General features: G+C 44.2%; 1 protein-coding gene across 1 annotated transcript in view; it reads right to left on the reverse strand.

Annotated features, from left to right (window-relative positions):
- The window catches only part of pdzrn4 (PDZ domain containing ring finger 4), a gene marked incomplete at its 3' end in the record, with an annotated part of 46,473 nt that overhangs the window by 3,611 nt on the left and 22,862 nt on the right, over window positions 1-20,000 (reverse strand). Inside the window, exons 2-5 of the mRNA XM_080756927.1 lie at window positions 14,329-14,606; window positions 11,928-12,030; window positions 7,467-7,565; window positions 2,611-2,673 (exon numbers count right to left, since the gene is read on the reverse strand). Coding sequence (XP_080613053.1) covers window positions 2,611-2,673; window positions 7,467-7,565; window positions 11,928-12,030; window positions 14,329-14,606 — 543 coding nt within the window. The remainder of the gene's footprint in view (window positions 1-2,610; window positions 2,674-7,466; window positions 7,566-11,927; window positions 12,031-14,328; window positions 14,607-20,000) is intronic.

The raw sequence follows: 20,000 nt of genomic DNA on the forward strand, positions 1-20,000 counted from the left end.
CATCTTTGATTTGTCTTAGTGGAACTACAGTAGTGCAAGGGTGAGCAATACGAAACTAAAATGCCATTCTTTGATTTCTCTTTGTTCTAAACCAGGAGTTCCCCAAATTGTTCAAATCTCGAGACCTACCCGGAACACAAACCTACAAAAATACATGATAATTGAATCACCCATTTTCAACATATTGGTAAATGGTTGTCACTAATGCTCATGATATTATGGTACCATGTTCGTCTATTCGGTCTCACAGGAGAGCTGTGGACAGTTCAGAAACCTGCATGCCAGTGATAAAATGATGGGCAATCCTAACAAAAACAGGGGTTTCTATTCTTGGAAATATTATAATGTAAATACATTGTTCTCACATTAACACAAAAAAAGGAACAAAGTTAATTTTATGATGAGCATTAGTGAGGAGCAATTATGAAAATGAAGTTGGCCTTTTTCTAATGTTTCTGAAATCATTATTACTATTATTATTATTTTGTCAGAAAATGTTGAAATTGCTCCACTGTTTTGGGTAAACACATAATCTGAGACGTGCCCCATCACCCTCTCATCCTCGTTATCCACCTTCCTCTGCTCTCGCTTGCACTCTCTAGCTCTCCCTATATATATCTCTCCCATTTATAAAATAATAACCTGTACAACATTGAAACTATAGATACCAGGTAAACATTATGAACCTTGCATCTGTCTAAATAACCTGCTATAAAAAATGTTAACAAGACTAAAACAAGCTTGTTGTTTTATTGAGAGCATAACTGGTCTCTCTCAGCATTCCATGACAAAGGCTTGATGTGGTACAGGTAGCATGCCACTGATGTTTCTCTCTCTCTCTCTCTCTCTCTCTCTCTGCCCCCCCCCCCCCCCCCCCACATCCAGACATACAATTAACTCCTCCATGACAGGTGGCGTTCATCTTTTCCTCACTAGAGTAATGGGACTGTCAGGAGGAGATAATAGGGCCAGCAGTAACAGTCGAGCCCCCCGACTTCCCCCGCCCAATCACTCACACTATTGGGAAACACTTTGCGACACAGAGGAGCACAGCTTGTAGGGGAGAGCGGCGGATGGGAAATAATTGTTATGCAGAAAGGTACAGTATGCAGGGATGTTGTGTGTGCCTAGTTTATATATTTTTATTTTTTTCTAGGACCCACACATTAAAGATATCATGAATTGGCAATTTGAATGCCAGTCTGGATCGGACTGTGTCTGTTTGTCATTCTGGGGACAAGGAAAAAGACTAAACAAAACAAAAAAGGCGTCTATTGTTAGGTATGTCCATGGCCAGGGATATGTTCTAAAAGTGTCTTCTTATTTATGTATTTAGTTATTTTTTGAGCTGTGGAGCCACTCACAGGTCTGTCTGTCTGTCTGTCTGTCTGTCTGTCTGTCTGACAATGGAAATGATTTGATTGGCTGAGCACGGAATGTGATGTATGTATGATGATGAATAAGAGCACCGCAAACGTCACACAAGTGTGATTTTTTTTAAATGTATTTGCCTGCAGAGTGGAGACCCCCATCTAAAAAGAGTTTGTGCCTGGGACCCCCGTACGAGATTTGTGTCATAAAAGTCGGTGGGGTCCGTGGTCCGAGGACCGCCCGCCCCGGCTGGGAGTGTAGAAAAGCGACGCGTGCGCCAACCCAGGGACTTGCACATGGCGCGACAACCATAGGAGGGCACCGCAGCCGCACCGGCCGGCCCAAAGTACCCACCCTTAAGTAACGTTAAGCACAAGTTTTGCATTCACGCACGCACACACGCACATTATTTGTGGATAGGTACTCATGACTCATGACCAATATTTATGACTTCATTACATTTTTAGGAAGGGAAAAGGTACATTATGAAAAAAATAACCACCTATGCCCCCATAGAGAGAGAGAGAGAGAGAGAGAGAGAGAGAGAGAGAGAGAGAGAGAGAGGTGTGTGAGACAGATGGGAGAGAGAAGGTGTGAGACAGACGGAAAGAGAGGGAAACAGGACTCAAGAGGTGCTACAGAGTGATGTAGTACCTGCTAACCAGCATTAAGGACTTTAATCTCCCTGCTAAAGTGTGGCGATAAAATATGCATGCTGCCCGCTACACTGAAGACAATGGCCTGGCCGGGCCATAAAATGGCTGCATTACAACTGGCAGTGGCACAGCTGTGTCTGTGTGTGCGTTTCGATGGAAGATAACATATCGGTGATGTGTGTTGGTGTACAGCAGTCATTTTGTGGGAAGCGGTAGCGGTATTGGATAGCTTTGGATGGCCCGCCAAAAATTGAGAAACACTGTTCTATTATTCTTTTCTAATGATTATATCCTAATCCAGCACCCTGACAGCTGATGTGTGTACCCTTTCAATTTTCTGCGAGACGTTCAGAGATAAACATATACTGTGCATTATCGTCTGCTGACATTTGAGCATTATTATCTATATGCCCGCATATGTGTGTGTTTGTGTGCGTGCTCACGCTGTGTGTGCGTGTGCGTGTGTGTGTGTGTGTGTGTATGTGTGTGCGTGTGCGTGTGCGTGTGTGTCAACTTATATATGTGCGTTAATAAGGCGTCCTTGTGTGCACTGCCTTTGTCAACAGAGATAAAAAGCACACACCTGTAGGATGCGATCTCCCTCTTTGATATGCCCGTCTCTCGCTGCTATGCTGTTAGGCTCCACCTAGCAGAACAACACAAGAACACAAATCAACAGTGGTGACAAAAAAGGAAAAAGTCACCGTATGCACGGTTCCCTTTGTAACCTATATTCAGTGTGTCCTTTAGTGTGACAATAGATAAGCTAGCGATGCACAAGACTGAGATTTATCACCGTTGCTGTTTTCCCTGCCAGTGCCAGAGGTGTAGCAGTGCCGGCGGGCAACCCCGCCTCCTCCATATTATCTGCAAATTGTTATTGTCTGGCAGAAACCTTGTATGTCCTTATAGCTTGTTCAACTTTTGATTTTGACGTTACTTTAAAGTACAAGGTTGGGTAGTGAAAATAGTGGATCTACAGGCTCACATTGCGTCCTTCCAGGTTTGTTACTTCCATCTCCTGAACAGTAACAGCTTTGGAAATACAAGGTTTCCACCCGACAGCGACGAGAACCTGTAAGGTTTTCCAGGAATGTGCTTTAATCTTCCCTTTTCTCACTATCCTGTGGTCACAGTGGGTGATGTATTAATTTTGATGCCTATGTCGTGTTCTTTCTTTAAAGAAATCCCCGGTTTCAAGGGGCCATCAACCTTTCTCGTCGCACAGGGGAAACCAAATCAACCTTCCAATCCAAGCAAGAGTGAGGAAAAGAAGTTATGAGTTATGCAAAGGACGGCTGCGATATGAGACCCACAACAGGCGAGGGGGGTAGGGACGGCGGTGGGGGGCTGGGTGTAGGAAGAAAAAAAAAAGAAATAATAATATTGCATTTCCAATCACAAGAGCGAGCAGTCAGCCGTTCCAGCGGCAGCTCAAACAGAACGGGGAACCGAGATGAAGGGGAATTGTAGATATGACAGCTTGTGGATTTCATTATTCCATATTCCGTGTTTGTGGGGGTTTATTAAGCTTGGCGATGTGGCCTGTGATGGCGAAGCGCCCGTGCCCGAATTGTGTCAACAACATAGCCATCCGGCAGTGCCATATCGGGGAGCAAATACATCGTAATGGCGAGAGAAAAAACCCGAATCGACTCGCTTCTTGTGTTTGCTCTGCTTCATTCATTTGCGGGGATTTCTTTCCTCATCACATGGGTAACGTGCCATGCTGAGGCCCTTTCATCACATAAATGAGCGGAGGGAAAGTGGAGGGAAAGAGTGAGAGAGATTGTAAGGGAACAGTAGGTAGAGCAGTGGCTCGGTGGCTCGATGCACCACGCCGTACCACGGCGTGGTACAAAAAATGTGACGTGCACGGAACAGAACGTGCACACGCGTACCCCGTGGTCACTTACATAACAGGTTTACCGGCGGTGAGCGTGCCCCCCTACAATTAACAACGTGTCAAAACTGTCAATACACCCAAATCAATGTACAATTTAGGTATTTAGCAGATGCTCTTAATCCAGAGCGATTTACAGTATAAGCAAGAACAAATGCGTGTCATCATGAATCATACATAAGCTAAGAACCTAACAGTGGATTGTCTACATAAAATGCCATCTAAGTTAGATAAGTTGCACCTTTGCATAAGATCGTTGGGGCTAGGGCAAGTGGTACGGCAAGTGCTACGTCTACGGCGGAAGATTGGGTGTGATTCTGCAGTTCTGATTGCAATGGGAAGTGAATTCCATAGTTTTGGAGCCAGAAGAGAGGAGAAGAGTTTGGGACGTGTGGAGCGTTGTTTTTATTGAAGGTACTTCCAGCTTCCCTGCGTTGGCTGATCTGAGTGCATGGGAGGGTTTGTAGGGTTCGATCAGACTTGGGGAAAGATATGGGGGAGACATACTGTACCTTGGTTGCTCAATTGGCATCAAATGGCACTACTTTGCATAACAAGAGGTTTAACTGTTTACCTCAACGTTCTACATACACGGTAAGCAACACAGCAGTATGGCTCCAAGACAGTAGGCTACTGTTTCTGTGGTGTTATGCATGCAACAAGAATGCCTGCATGATGCCTCCAGCCTCCATCAAAGAGATTTGTCCAAAGCAAACTTTTTAGTTTCGCTACTGCAGCGCAGTAAAGACGTTGTCTGATTATTTGAAGTCTACTTTTGTTTTGTGTTTGTGTCCACTCATACACTATAAACTACTGTAGGCACGTGCCGTGCGCGTGACGTCATTAAAATGCTGTGGTACAGAATAAAAAAAACACCATTACACCACTGAGGGAGAGGGAAGTACTGTACCCAATAAAAATCACCAGTGTTATTTAATGTATCCATTTGTAACTCAGAGAGTGTACCAATGAAACCAAATGGACCATTATGGTTACATTGGTGCACTCTCTGAGTTGTTAATTTTCTGGGTTTTACTGCAGGAAGACACTGTAGGATAAGAGAGGGGCCAAGATACGGAGCAAGAGACTGACTGAGACGTTTGCAGAAGTCACAGTAGATTATGCCGCAGGCACGCAGATGCATCTCAGTTGAACACAATCAACGTCTCCTATTTTATTTCCTACAACACGTCCCAGAGGGATGCATATCAGCCGCCGCTGGTACGCCAGCCCAACAACAAACATCGCTGCCTGCCAGCATCCTCAACAAATGCTCCAGTGCGTTTTGTTGTCCCTCCCGTTGTTATCAAAAGAGAAAACAAAAACTTACTGGAAACGGGAAAGAAGAGAGTAAGAAGAAAGGAGAGCTAGAGAAAGAGAAACTGTAGCTATACCCAAAGTCATGCAAACATTACCCACATGCATTTTAATGAGGCGAGGATTAGCATTTCGATCCTTTTTATCAGGAGGTGCGGTAGCACACTTGTTCTCGCAGGCTGTTGAGATGCGGGATTAGCCGCCTTTTATTTATTTTCATACGGTGCTGCATGTTTTTTACCATCTTCTTTTAGAAGAACAGGAGAAACACCAGGGGAAGGGCGGGATGTGCGGCCCACGTGCACATGCAGAAGCACGTGCACGTGCACCTCCAAGTACTTTTGAAATTGTAGCAGAAAGAAACGGAACGTACTGTTGTGTCCTTTTAAACGGGACATTGTTTAATTATCGAGACGGCACCCATAATCCCCGCGCTGAGCCCTGCCGTCTGTAATTGGATTGAAACAGCACCTGAAGTCAAAGTAATCATATCATCTAATAGACTCACTAATGCTTTGAGCCTCCTCTAGGCATAGGATTTTCCAAATAAGGAGCCTTTGTGTAATAATGATTTATCTGTCCATAACCACATATTCTCAGAGAGAGAGAGAGAGAGAGAGAGAGAGAGAGAGAGAGAGAGAGAGAGAGAGAGAGAGAGAGAGAGAGAGAGAGAGAGAGAGAGAAATATGATTCAGGAAACATTTGAGATTCAAGAGTTGATAATGCTGTTAAAGGAGAATTCCATGCTAGAAGGCTTTCTTAGAGTTAGTGTTATTTTGTGCAAAAGTGCATTATTGGCTATTTCCCCTATAATATAAGCCCTCAATGGAGGTTGGGTTTTGTGCTAATTTGCTTATTTCCATTGAAATAAGTATTGTAAATTGTGCCGCTTGGGATACTATTTACATTATCAAGAGAGGATATAAAATATAGATTTTTGAGCGATGGAAATAAGTGAATTAGCACAACACCCCAATGCCCCATTCAATTCAATGCAATTCAATTCAATTAATTGAGGGCTTAATAATGCGCTTTTGCACAGAATAACACCTGGACCTCTTTGGTGGGGACGTAACAACTACAAATAAAGGTAAGAAAGCCTTCTAGCATGGAATTCTCCTTTAAATATTAGTAATATGTTTTCAATACGTTTAATTTGTGGGGTGTTAATCATTTTTTTAGGCATAGGTGTCCCATTTTTTCATTTCTTTGTTTCCTTTCTCTCTCTCTCTCTCTCTCTCTCTCTCTCTCTCTCTGTGTCTCTCTCTCTCTCTCTCTATATATATATATATATATATATATATATATAGCATTTCAAAAACATACTTAGACATATGAGTTTCTTCCTACAATAATTCTCAAAGCCTTCCCCAAGTTGCAGTTCATTTCCATCATCCTTTGTGCGCCTTACTCCCTCTCTCCAGACACCTCTTTGTTTAGTGTGTTGGGTGTGCATGAGGGGATGATGGGAAAGGAGAATGTGTCATTTAACACCCGGCAGGAGACGGGGAAGGGTTGTTAAGTCAAGACTAATTAAAGACCTCAATTAAAACGAGTGGGACGGGAACGAGAAATGAGGAGGCGAGGCGGGGAAGAATCCCATTTCAAACTTGAGTTCCTTCCTAGCCGTGCAGGCAGCTAATTTTCAGTCAATGTTTGACTGAAATAATTCCATGATAATTCTGTTGGTAGGCATTCTGGCATTTGGTTTTAAAAAAGGACGCAGAATCCAAATGGGAATTGGCGCTATCTGGTAATTACTTCTTAAAAGGGAGGGAATTGATGACAAGGACAGTGGGTTTGGTTTTACCATGTGTGCATCGTGACTCCCACACATGGATGCAGTCGAGAGCGCTTGGTTATGATCGAGTCCATCCAGCATGCACCAGGGAGCGGGGTGGGAGTATTTTGGAGAATAAATGAGATTTCCCTGAGCTGAACATGAAATAAATCCCACTCATTGTCATTGTTCAGTTGTTACTTAAGGTTGTACTGTCACTTCCATTTCTCCCCCTCCTTCTCCTTCCCTTCCCTCCCCTTCCATCTCTCCTGAACAACATCAGGTTGAGAAGAATTGGTTAAAGAAAATCTGAATGTCATTCCATTCTCTTGTCTGTCTTTCATTCTTCCTCCCTGCATCCTGTAACTATTCCCAACCTGTTGGCCGCCCGGGAGCCCACAGGTGGGACATGAGGATATTACAAGTGGGCTTACCGTACCTGACTGACGTAGATGGCTGGTTCGTCCTCATCGTCCGTTCTGTAGCACAGCGTCAAGCCCAGCTTCTCCTTGTTGCTCTGGCGACACAGCTCCACTTCCTGTGACGCACGCGCACGCGCGCGCGCGCACGCGCACACACACACACACACACACACACACACACACACACACACACACACACACACACACACACACACAGAGTTATGGCATTGAAGTTCAACCCACCACAATCCTGGCTTTCTTGGAAAATACAATATTACTGTGTGGATGGCTAATGAATAGACGTCAAAGACGAGGAAAGACCTCTGATCAGTTGAAACGTCTCGCTGCTCCTGCAATTCTAATGAATGCTATGAGGACCTATATGCTGTGGATTCAGGCAAACCCCCTCATATCATCTCATCTCTCTCTCTGTCTCTCTCTCTCTCACACACACCTGTCTGTCACAAAAAAATGCACATTGCACGCACGCACGCACGCACTTTCATGAAAAATGAATGGCTCTTCTGGGGTGATGTCCCATGGGCCCGTCACATGTTCTACCTGTTCACCCCTTCAGTCAGAGCCAGCAAGAAACCGAAATTCACTCACTCGCATGCACCCATGCACGCACGCACGGCACGCACGCACGCAAGCGCCACTATATTTTTAATTGAAGGTGCATTCTTATGATAGTCAAGTCTCTATGGATCTAATTTCCTTAATGTCTTAATATATGCAAATAAAACATGCACGCATGCGTACACACAAACACATACACACACACACACACACACACACACACACACACACACACGTGCCCCAAGCGCATCAAAGCCCGTCATATCAAAACAGAGCCCAGCGTGCGTTAGTTCATTCCCGTATGGGGGGGGGAGTTAGGTCGGCCTTTGATGACCTCATGCGATGGCATTTCTCAAACTGCCCCCCTCCCCGCTCACCCCCACCCCTATTCCTGTTTCTCTTACAGTGAATAATATTCACCATGACTGCACTTTGATCCCCCACCATGTGTTAAAAAGGTAATCATGTCACGATAAACGGCTTGGCCTAATCTTTATCAACACAACGCTTTGCCAAAATTAATTTCACAGCCCTGTGATGTTGTGTACATGGTGGGGGTGTCTCAGCGGGAGATGGAGAGAGCCCCGCCTGTGGGCGGGGGAGAGGGAGCAAATTTTGGAAGGAGGTGGATTTGCGTCTATCGAGGGGCTGGGGTCTGGGGCAGGCTGGGGGGGATAGCGACACAGACACAGGGGAAGTAATTAATCTTTCTGCCATTTAACACTGCCGCCCCCCCCCCCCCCCCCCCCCCCGCCCCCCCACACACACACACAGAGACAGACTTGACCTTCAATAAAAGACCTGGTGTTGTTCGCAGATGCGTAACGCGATGCAACACTCAGTGTTACACACGCTTGTTGATTTGTACCGTCCCTGACAGGTGAAGTTAGTGGTGAGATCAGGCAGGGTGTCACCACACATTGAGCTCCCCCACTAGTTGGGGGTCACTCTTCTACCGACACTAAACACCATGACACATCACTTCTGCAAACACTAGTGGTTCCCAAACTTCCCAGCCTGTAGGCCCACTGGTGGGCTAAGGGTATTGCAAGTGTGCCCCCAAATTATTGGCAAAAAAACCAAAGATATTCATACTAAATAAACAAAAAGTTTACAAATAAATGCGTAGACCTTTTTCACAGCCGCTATTGTGACTTAAACAGTAGGGTATAAACACATTGTGTAGGCGATATCTAGGCGATATCTAACTTGTATCACTGTGTTTATCCTACTATTATTATGGGAAACAAAGTGTTGTTTCTCTTCCAAGCACATGCAGGAACCAAGGGTCTGTAGCTTATACTGTACATACAAGGAAGAGAAACCATTTGCTTAGAGACTTAACATGGATGTTTTTTTCCTTCTTCTTCTTTTTGCAATAAACCCAGGCTGTGAAAGTGTGGCTTCATCAACCGACAATTGTGGTGTATAACTAATCTTAATATAAGTACGGTTTTGAACTGTTAATCATGTTGGCTTTCAAATGGTAGAATATTCTGTATATGCGCTCCAATACTAATGAATTAAATTATTTCCCATAAAGGAATGTTCCTAGCCGTGAAAGCAATGTCATGCATGTCAGATTATCTTTTCTTTTAGATCACGGACATCTTATTCAGAACAAACCGTTTCATCTCAACATGCCAACCCCCATGTGGTGATAAAACGGTGGCAAATGTGAGCGTGAAAACAGACAATTCCACGTAACAATGGCTTGAGCTGACAAGCAAGCGTATCAAAAGACTCCAGTGACAGTACAGTCAAATCCTCTGTGTCAATATAAATCTCTATGTGTTAAAGGACCCTTACGGGGCCATTTGTGTAAAAAGCAGAGCTCACACACATCGGAGAGAGCCTTCCTGAGATTGTCAGCATAACTCTCATGCGAGAGGAGAGCCATTCACGACTGAGTTAGACACGCATGGACAGGCAGAGAGGTAAGTGAGATCTGATGCGCACGCACGCGCACACGCACACGCACACGCGTGCACACACACACACACACACACACACACACACACACACACACACACACACACACACACACACACACACACACACACACACACACACACACACCACCCATTTATCCATCTCAGAGGCCAGGCCACAGCTGGCAACAGAGGAATCCTAATGACCCACAATGCAGTTCACTGAACCAGGACGTGCCTATTAAGCAGTGGACCAGTGACACTGAAGCACATGTCACCTATCAGCAACACCTAGCCTCACCTCACACCTAGCCTCAACTCACTGTCTGCCAGCTTAACAAGCACTCTACACTGTAGCAATGCTATCTATATATAGGCCTAATCGACCTTCAACCTTTTCACCCAAACTCTTGTTTTATTAAAGACATCACTTACAGCAGCAGCTTAAAAGCAATTTCCTACTTCGTTGTATACAGCGATTAGTGAAAACAGCCAAACATGTGCTTGCACTCCCTCCACTGTTTCCCCTATTTTCAAACCCTAATCTTAACCCTTTTTTTGTCTAAAACCACATGCCCAAAATAGGGACCAATTGTTAACTAATATTGTTGACCTTTGTTAACAATAAGTCTGCTTTCCCATACATGTGTTTCATTCAGATGGAAGAATGACCTGTGAGGATAATGAGTCATTATATTATAATTGCAATGAAATGGGGTAATGTTTCACTGAGGCCAAGAGGGCTCGTCAATAAAGCCGGCCACTTGGAGAAATCTGTCATCGGCTGAATTTATGGGGTCAGTATTGATTTCCTTTTCTCCAGGAGTGCCAAACAACATAACAGTCCCATTTCCCCAACGAGAATCTGCAAATTTCCCCCTGTTTGTCTAATTGCATGGAGCTGCATGTGTTGTGGTCAACTATGTAGGAGTTTGTATTGTGGCTAATACTGTGATACAATAAAAAAAATACTTTTTAGTTGTATGAGATTGTACAGTGGAGAAAAACAGATAAGACTATACGCATGAAAGAAAGAAGAACAAATCTGAATTTCCTCCTGTTGCCATCTGGGACTCAAAGATCACACAAAACATAATTACACATAATACAGAACGCACACACACAAAAAAATCCATCTTCAGGGCTAAATTAACAGAGGATTTTTACTGTAATGGAGCAGCAGCAGTGTAAACTACAAGGACACCCACCCAAATATTGAGCATTATAAGAACAGAGGTTGGTTGAACTCGATTGCCTTCTTTGTCAAGTGAGTGCCACACTGTTCCTGAAGAATTCAACAATAAGCTCCACTCAGTTTCCAGCTCGGTTTTCGAGTACTAAATTATTTTATTTCTGAAGGACGGCGTGGAATATGTAGAAAGGAAAGACCTTCAGACCCTGAGAGTGTTTTTTACTTCCATTCATTCATTGCAAGTAAATGACCTCCACCCCTCGGGGCTGCGAAGGACCTCGTGTATCGGTCCCAGATAAGAGCTAACAAGACACTTGTCCCTTTCAGCAGCAGCTCGTTGCTGTGCGTGGAAATTTATTTGAGGCTATAACCTTGGACTGTGTGTTCTCCATTGTATGGTGGTAGATGCACACCGCACAAATATTCTACATGGCTCAGAATAACACTATTATAGAAAGTATATATTGTGTTATTGCGTTTAACCACTTTAACCACCAGCATCTGTGTTGTGCGGAAAACCATCGCATAACATAGCCAATCTACAACCAATCCTGTATAACCAAAATGCTCGTTGGAAATCACTCAACCGTCCTGCGTACCACCTGTTTCTAAATGTCACATAATGCAGGAGGCAGTGAAATGTTGTGTTATTGAAAACAAGCCCTTCCAAACTCTGACACTTAATCAATAATAAATAATCAGCTTATAGGAAAAACAGGAAAAAAACAGCATAACTATAGTGTATTGCAGTGAATGCAGCGTTCACGTGGATGTACCTCATACTCATAGTTGTCTGTTCTCTCCGCCTCCGCTGGCATGTTGGAGAGATACTCTGGACACTCAAAGAACTCATGCTCCATGGTGTGAATGGAATGGCAGCTAGAGCGAGAAAGACAGACAGACATGTCAGATTACTTTCTCTCCTTTCAGCACTTTAACCACTTCTGCATCTATCTGTATTATGGCCGGGAACATTGTGTGTGTGTGTGTGTGTGTGTGTGTGTGTGTGTGTGTGTGTGTGTGTGTGTGTGTGTGTGTGTGTGTGTGTGAGACTGTGTGTGTGTGAGACTGTGTGTGTGTGGGACTGTGTGTGGGATATTGAACAAATGAAAAATATTAACAAGAGCTTTTGACTAAATAATACATAATAATACATTGGATCCAACATGGTTATTTTGACCATTTCCTGGAAAGTAACCGTTTTGGACATACAGTACAAGGTTTCCACCTGACAGTGATGATGTGCAGTACATGTCCCCCCAGGATAAGAATGACAACATCACACTAACAAAGAGCCAATGGCCATTGACAACAAGACATAAACAGAAGATATACCGACATGAAAGGCATGAAAACACGGCAATATTATTTGAATAAAATATGAATAAATTAATAGATAATGGGGAGGAAGAGGACGGCATTAGTGCCCAAGCCGTGCTGCATGACAACACAGACATGACCCATTCTGCCATCTAACAGCCAATCCATCTGAGCAGTAACCTCTCACCGTGCTAGCTGCTACTCTATCACCTGCACTGACCGCCGGATTTCTGTTTTATAGGGCAAAAAATTGATTTCATTTGCAGACCCAGACCTATAAATAGTCCCAGAGGATAGATGTAGCGCAGCGTGCCTTCCCGCACTAAGCCCATTGGCTTTTAATCGCCCAGAAAAGGTCCCCCCATTAAAGAAAATGAATGTGTAGCACGCAGAAACAATTATTGCGTGCAGCTCATGGCTCTGCATAATAACATTAACTGGACATTAGTTAGCCCACTTCAGGGGTGTGTGTGTGTGTGTGTGTGTGTGTGTGTGGGGGGGGGGGGGGGGGGGGGGGGGATATGAGCAAAAACAATGGAGGGGCCACAGAGCAACCAGAGGTCAGTTTCTTGAGGAGAAAGTACGGCATTTCCAGGCTTGAAATATTAAAATGAACAGGCAAAACTATTTCATTTATATTTACCGATTACAATCAATTGACCAAATCTCTTCACCGGAAAATAGCCAATCTACAAGCTCACAGCGTGTTGCGTTTCACCGCATTGTGGTGTGATCATGTAGTGTTAAAAGGTCAAGGTTTGGAGGATATTATGTAAATATAAACTGTGAAAGTCTCAGTAATAATCAGTTGTCACTGGGCACTGGCCATTCTACTTGACAACGAGACGCGACAGCTCAGACAGGTCATCACCGCCAGCTAAAGTGCCACCGCCTGCTCAACTGTCACCATGAGTGACCTCATGCTTAAGTAACACCACACGCGTCGTGGATGAAACTCGACCGCCGGGAACGGTTGCTGTAGACGGTTTGGTCAAATTCCCGGCTGAGGCGACAGTGGAGTTCAAACACAAAGGAACATAAATACAGTGAGCTCTCACTCACAGGTGTTGTGTTTGCGATGCCGACCATGTTTTCCATTCATTAGAAAAAACAACCGGGTGCTCACAGGAGATAAACACGTCTCAAAAGTGTACAGTGCTTATAGGATCAGCGAACACATTGACTACATAACCTGCTAAACCCGCATTATAATCCATCCATGTTCTTCCCCTGCCTAATACGCTAAACCCGCTATTTGTTTTGTGTTTAATTAGCTGATTTTTTATAATTAAAAATAAATAGCGGATTTGTCGCGGACCTGGTGACGACACGTTATGATGACGTAACCGGAAATCGAGTGGTGAACTGGGCTGCAATGGCTTCTGGGAAAATGAGTTCAATGCAAGTGGAACGGTAGTTTTCACTGGGCTCCAACAGCCCTCACTGCTCGTTGCTCTTCCGCATCACGACTCTGGATAATTTTTCGGTTCCACAACAAGCCATGGGACTATTTTCAGGGGGATTTTCATGGATCAAAGGTGCAAATACTTCGGCGTATGCTCCAAAGGTAATTAAACTATTAATATAAAGCCCTCAAAGTGTTTAAGGATGAGGAGATCCGAGCACTCCAAAAAAAGAGAGGAAATAAGTAGTTTAAAATAAGTTTTATTCTATGTTCTCATTTTGTTGAGAAATCCCAGCGGTAGGCCTGTCTGTCTGTCTGTTTGGTCGATATACTAAAATATAATTTCATATTGAGGTCCAAAATATTTAAAAAATGTCGGTGTCCAAATTAGTTTTTGTGTAGATTAAAACATAAATAGGAAATGCGAGACCAGAATGAAGGTGGGCTCTCACCTGTCAGACAGGAGGAAGGGACATATGTCGGGGACGGGCGGCGTGGCAGGGCGAAGCTTGGCCAGCGCCATGATGTGCTCGAAGGTGATGTCCGTCTGGGTGCAGACGTCCGCCACGCACACTTCCTGTGGCATGCCGCTGGCACGGTTGCGGGTGGTGACTGCCGTCGCGCCGCCGGGAGTCCGTCGGAGAACTGCATGGACTACGATTGGCTCTCGTCTGATGGCGTCCACTACGGAGTCTTCTGCGCCAGCCTTGGAGTAGTCCCGTCCGTTCACCTGACGGGAGGGGGGAGGGGGAGAGGAAGCCGATTATGCAGCGGTCACATTGCCAGCTACAGAACTACAAATTGTGAGGCACACATTTGCATCAGTGTTGTTTTCGTCGACTAAAACTAAGACGAAAAATGTTCGTCGACTACCTTTTTTTACTGACTAAAACTAAATAAAAACTAAATAAAAACAAATCTATGATGACTAAAACTAAGACTAAATATACTGACAATTTCGTCAACAAATAAAAACTAGACTAAAATGTTAGCAAGGGACTAGTGGACAAGAGATCCAGTTTTATGCTGGGTTGCATGCTGAAAATAGCAGATATACAATCACATTTTAGTCGACTAAATCAACTGTAGATTTAGTCGACTAAAATCGTATGACATTTAGTTGACTAAAACTAGACTAAACACTAGAACATTCCAGGTGACTAAAAGGTGACTAAAACTAAGTGAAAACTATTCAAGAGACTATGACTAAAACTAAAATAGAAATTTGCTGCCAAAAACAACACTGATTTGCATCAATCCACTCGTAAACCGTAAACGCTTTGCCCACGCTACAAGTTGAAGCCGGTCACTAGCGTGAAAATGCATCAACCAGATGTTTAGAACCCCAGAAGTGAGGCTAGCGTTTTCTTGCCGCCGCTTGCCGTGAAAGTCTAATTACACCCAATGCGACGCAGCACATCTGTTGCAGAGTCAATTGTTTCATGATTTGTGGCATTTTGTGCAAAACGGGCCACTCCTGCAAGCTTTGGAAGCCAATCTAATCGGAATTTAATTGTCACAGTGTCGGAGGTTTATAGGACTCAAAAACGACCAGGCACAGGCAGAGAAGTGAATGTTCAAGAGGTTTAAATTCTCAAAACTCACACTGGGAAAATAACAAGGAACTTCAAATATAGTAGAAGACACAAACTAGAACTGACCACATCATTTACGATGACAAACTGACAAGGAACTGAATACACATGGATATATAGACAAGAACTAATTAGACGCAGGTGAACTGAAACAGACAATCAACACTGGGATAGGCTAACAGAGAAACAGAACACAGGAGACTGCAGGTTACAATAATACAGGGAGGTGAGCCAAGGCAGGGAACAGCAAACAAGGTAGACAGGAAAGGAGGAGCGGACCGTGACATGAACAATCAAGTCGTGCAGATACCACTTTGACCACTTTGATCACTTGACCACAGAGATAATGTGTACCGATCTGAAGTTTTATTTTATTTTGTAATGTAAAGATAACTTTTTTTTGTGCAATGTATGGCATCCATCCTAGTGGCGCTATAACAGGCATAATGTGAAAAATGCAAGCATGGTGGGTGGTGAGGTGGTGAGGTGGATACAGGGTTCTGGCAGGAGGAGAGGGTTGTTATCAGCCATCAAACTGACCCTGTCAAATCAGCCCCTTGTCAGTGAGAACCCACCTGCCACACACACACACACACACACACACACACACACACACACACACACACACACACACACACACACACACACACACACACACACACACACACACACACACACACACACACACACACACACACACACACACACACACACACACACACACACTTTTGCTTCATCACATGCGTCCAAACACCCAATTTAACCAATTAAAAAGGCCGGTCATGTCAAGGGTTGTCAAGTTCACTTTCAATCCATCAAATCCAGAGATTGACTGTCTACATTGATTTCATGTGTCAGAGAACATCATGCTGTCTGTCTCCTGAGGGATTTTACCTAAATGTTACACGCAGAATCACTTATACTGACAACAATAATAACCCCACCATAACTGGTCATCCATGATAGGTGAACATTTGGCAGACATTTTCGGTGAAGATATTTGAGGTTCCCAGTTCAATCCCAGGCTCCCCCAGAGTTAGTGTCAAAGTGTCCTTGAGCAAGACACTGAACCCCTATGCTTCCGATGAGCAGGTTGGTGCCTTGCATGGTTTCCTCTGCTGTGTCTGTATGAATTTGTGAATGTAACACACATTGAAAAGCACGCCTTATCCAAGGCGCTATATACATGCACTATTTACCATTTTCAATTGATTTAAAAATAAATCCGGTAGATTCCAAAAATAGAATTCACAAAGAAAATAATTGATCGTTTAGGCGGTTCACTGGTGATCTTACACTCATCTTATCCAAAATGACTTGAGAATGAACAGGTAAGGGATTCAGTATATTGTTCAAACGTACAAACTTATACACTGCTCAATGCTGGTATATTGGATAAACAGTTGTTTGCAGTGGAACAATGACCATGTAATCAGCATATATATAGGCTACAGACTAAGTATGGTGCTGTTCCGCTGAGCTTATAATTCATTATGACCAGCACTTCCCAGCAAGCACGGTCAGGACCTGGATGAATTAGTGACGTCTCGATTGGGGCCAGATCAAGTCAAACCAAGACTAGTCAAATCTGGCCCAGAATATCACCTGATTTCAACCAACTTAAATTTCACCCACTAAGACAGAGGTCCCTGGATGAATCAGAAAGAGTCAGATCGTGGCCAGATCAATTTAAGTCATATCATACAGTAACTAGTCAAATCTGGCCCAGAATAAGCTATATTATTTAATCTGGTGAAGACGTCCTGGAAATGACGTAAAGATCATCCCCATATGGGCTGTGATATGGCTTAGTCCTGAACGTCACCGGAGTCACTGGAGGACGTCATCATAACGTTATCATGACGTAATTTGGCTTGTTGGGTTATACTTCTATAATACTACTTGTTGTAATGTTGTCATACATGATTATAAACATAAGCACACGCACATGCTGTTGAGCTGCATGTCACCTAGGGCCCTATTTTCACCATGCCGTACCACTTATCCCTAAACTCTTTTGCCTTCGACATGTTGTGAGCTTGTAGATTGGCTATTTGAACTATTCAAAAATGTTTTTCAAAATAGTTAAACATGCAAAGAAGTTTAGTTATAAGGGCTAATTCACTGGCGAAAATATTTTTTCACCCAGTATGCGTCTAAATTAATTCTAATTCGATGTCAGGATGGAGCCGGCGAGTGGTAAACATAGGTCGTTGTAAAACAATGGAGGCATAATAATGAGTTCCAGATGGATACATTCATCTCCGATCAGAGGGGTTGTGAGGATCCACCTGGCAGCCTTCCTTACCGTCTGTTGTTACACACACCAAACACCGCGCAGCAGTGGAGGTGGGGCTGACCTGCACAATGCAGAAACCTCACTTTTTTCTCTCTGTAAATAATGCTCTAGTCTACACTCTACAGTTTCATACAAAAGTAGCATATGTACAAGCTCGAAACGCTGCTGCTTTTGAATTTGAATATGATGTTTCCACCTGACAATATCCATATTTCTGTGATACCTGTAATAGTTAAACTTGTGGACTATGTGGTTGAATCTGACAAATATGTTGACGTTCTGTTTGCACTTGATCTCATGTACAGCATGTTGACACAACTTGATGTCTAATCCCATGTATAATGCTGCTACCGTATGTGGAGTGGTGGTAAGTACAGAAACTAACTAACAAACACCTTTACTTCTACTCCACTACATCTCGGATCCAAATATTGTACTTCTACTCCACTACACTTGAAAACATTAGTTACTAGTTACATTAACCACTTCAGACACTATGGGAGCCAGTAGAGTGGCCGGTAGAATGGCTGTATGGGAAAAGGCCGGTAGAATGGATGGATGGGGAAAGGCCGGTAGAATGGATGGATGGGGAAAGGCCAGTAGAATGGATGGATGGGGAAAGGCCAGTAGAATGGATGGATGGGGAAAGGCCAGTAGAATGGATGGATGGGGAAAGGCCAGTAGAATGGATGGATGGGGAAAGGCCAGTAGAATGGATGGATGGGGAAAGGCCGGTAGAATGGATGGATGGGGAAAGGCCAGTAGAATGGATGGATGGGGAAAGGCCAGTAGAATGGATGGATGGGGAAAGGCCAGTAGAATGGATGGATGGGGAAAGGCCAGTAGAATGGATGGATGGGGAAAGGCCAGTAGAATGGATGGATGGGGAAAGGCCAGTAGAATGGATGGATGGGGAAAGGCCAGTAGAATGGATGGATGGGGAAAGGCCGGTAGAATGGCTGGATGGGGAAAGGCCAGTAGAATGGATGGATGGGGAAAGGCCGGTAGAATGGATGGATGGGGAAAGGCCAGTAGAATGGATGGATGGGGAAAGGCCAGTAGAATGGCTGGATGGGGAAAGGCCAGTAGAATGGCTGGATGAGGAAAGGCCAGTAGAATGGATGGATGGGGAAAGGCCAGTAGAATGGATGGATGGGGAAAGGCCAGTAGAATGGATGGATGGGGAAAGACCGGTAGAATGGATGGATGGGGAAAGGCCAGTAGAATGGATGGATGGGGAAAGGCCAGTAGAATGGATGGATGGGGAAAGGCCAGTAGAATGGATGGATGGGGAAAGGCCAGGCCCAGTAGAATGGCTGGATGGGGAAAGGCCGGTAGAATGGATGGATGGGGAAAGGCCAGTAGAATGGATGGATGGGGAAAGGCCAGTAGAATGGCTGGATGGGGAAAGGCCAGTAGAATGGATGGATGGGGAAAGGCCAGTAGAATGGATGGATGGGGAAAGGCCGGTAAAGAAAAAAGAAAGGGAGAGAAAAGGAGAAGAAGAAAAAATAACAAAAAAAAGAAAGAAAGGCAGGTAGAATGGATGGATGGGGAAACCGTGAGGTTAATTCCCAGCTCGATTCCGGGCTCCCCCAGAGTTAGTGTCTAAGTGTCCTTGACCAAGACTCACAACCCCAGATTGCTCCCGATGTGCAGGTTGGTGCCTTGCATGGTTTCCTCCGCCATAGGTGTGTGTGAATGGGTGAATGTAATGCACAATCTATGTACAGTAAAGCGCTTTCGATAAAAGCCCTATATATATGCACCATTTAGCCCTATATATATTTCATTTCCATTTGAAAATAGCCATTTCCTGAGAAGTAACTGTTTTGGATATACAAGGTTTCCACCCGACATACGATGAATGTTTTCAAAAGCATCCGGATTTACTTGCGCGCGTGTGCGTGCGTGTGTGTGTCAGAGTCAGTATGCTCCGAAAATAGCTGTGTCTATGTATGTGCCTGTCAGGGGGATTGTGCACACACGTGTACAGTCCCTGGGGCCCTCAGTGTTTGGGATTCCGGGGGAAGCTGACAGTAATTCCATTTTGATTGTTACTTCCTCCTCTCATAACATGTCAAACCTTTGACCTGACTGGCACCATATCAGCTCATTACATCACGCACACACGTGCACACACACACACACACACACACACACACGTACACACACACACACACACACACACACACACACACACACACACACACACACGTACACACGCACA

The sequence above is a fragment of the Protomyctophum bolini genome (genome assembly GCF_963924005.1).
Source record: "Protomyctophum bolini genome assembly, chromosome: 23".
NCBI classification, from domain to species: domain Eukaryota; kingdom Metazoa; phylum Chordata; class Actinopteri; order Myctophiformes; family Myctophidae; genus Protomyctophum; species Protomyctophum bolini.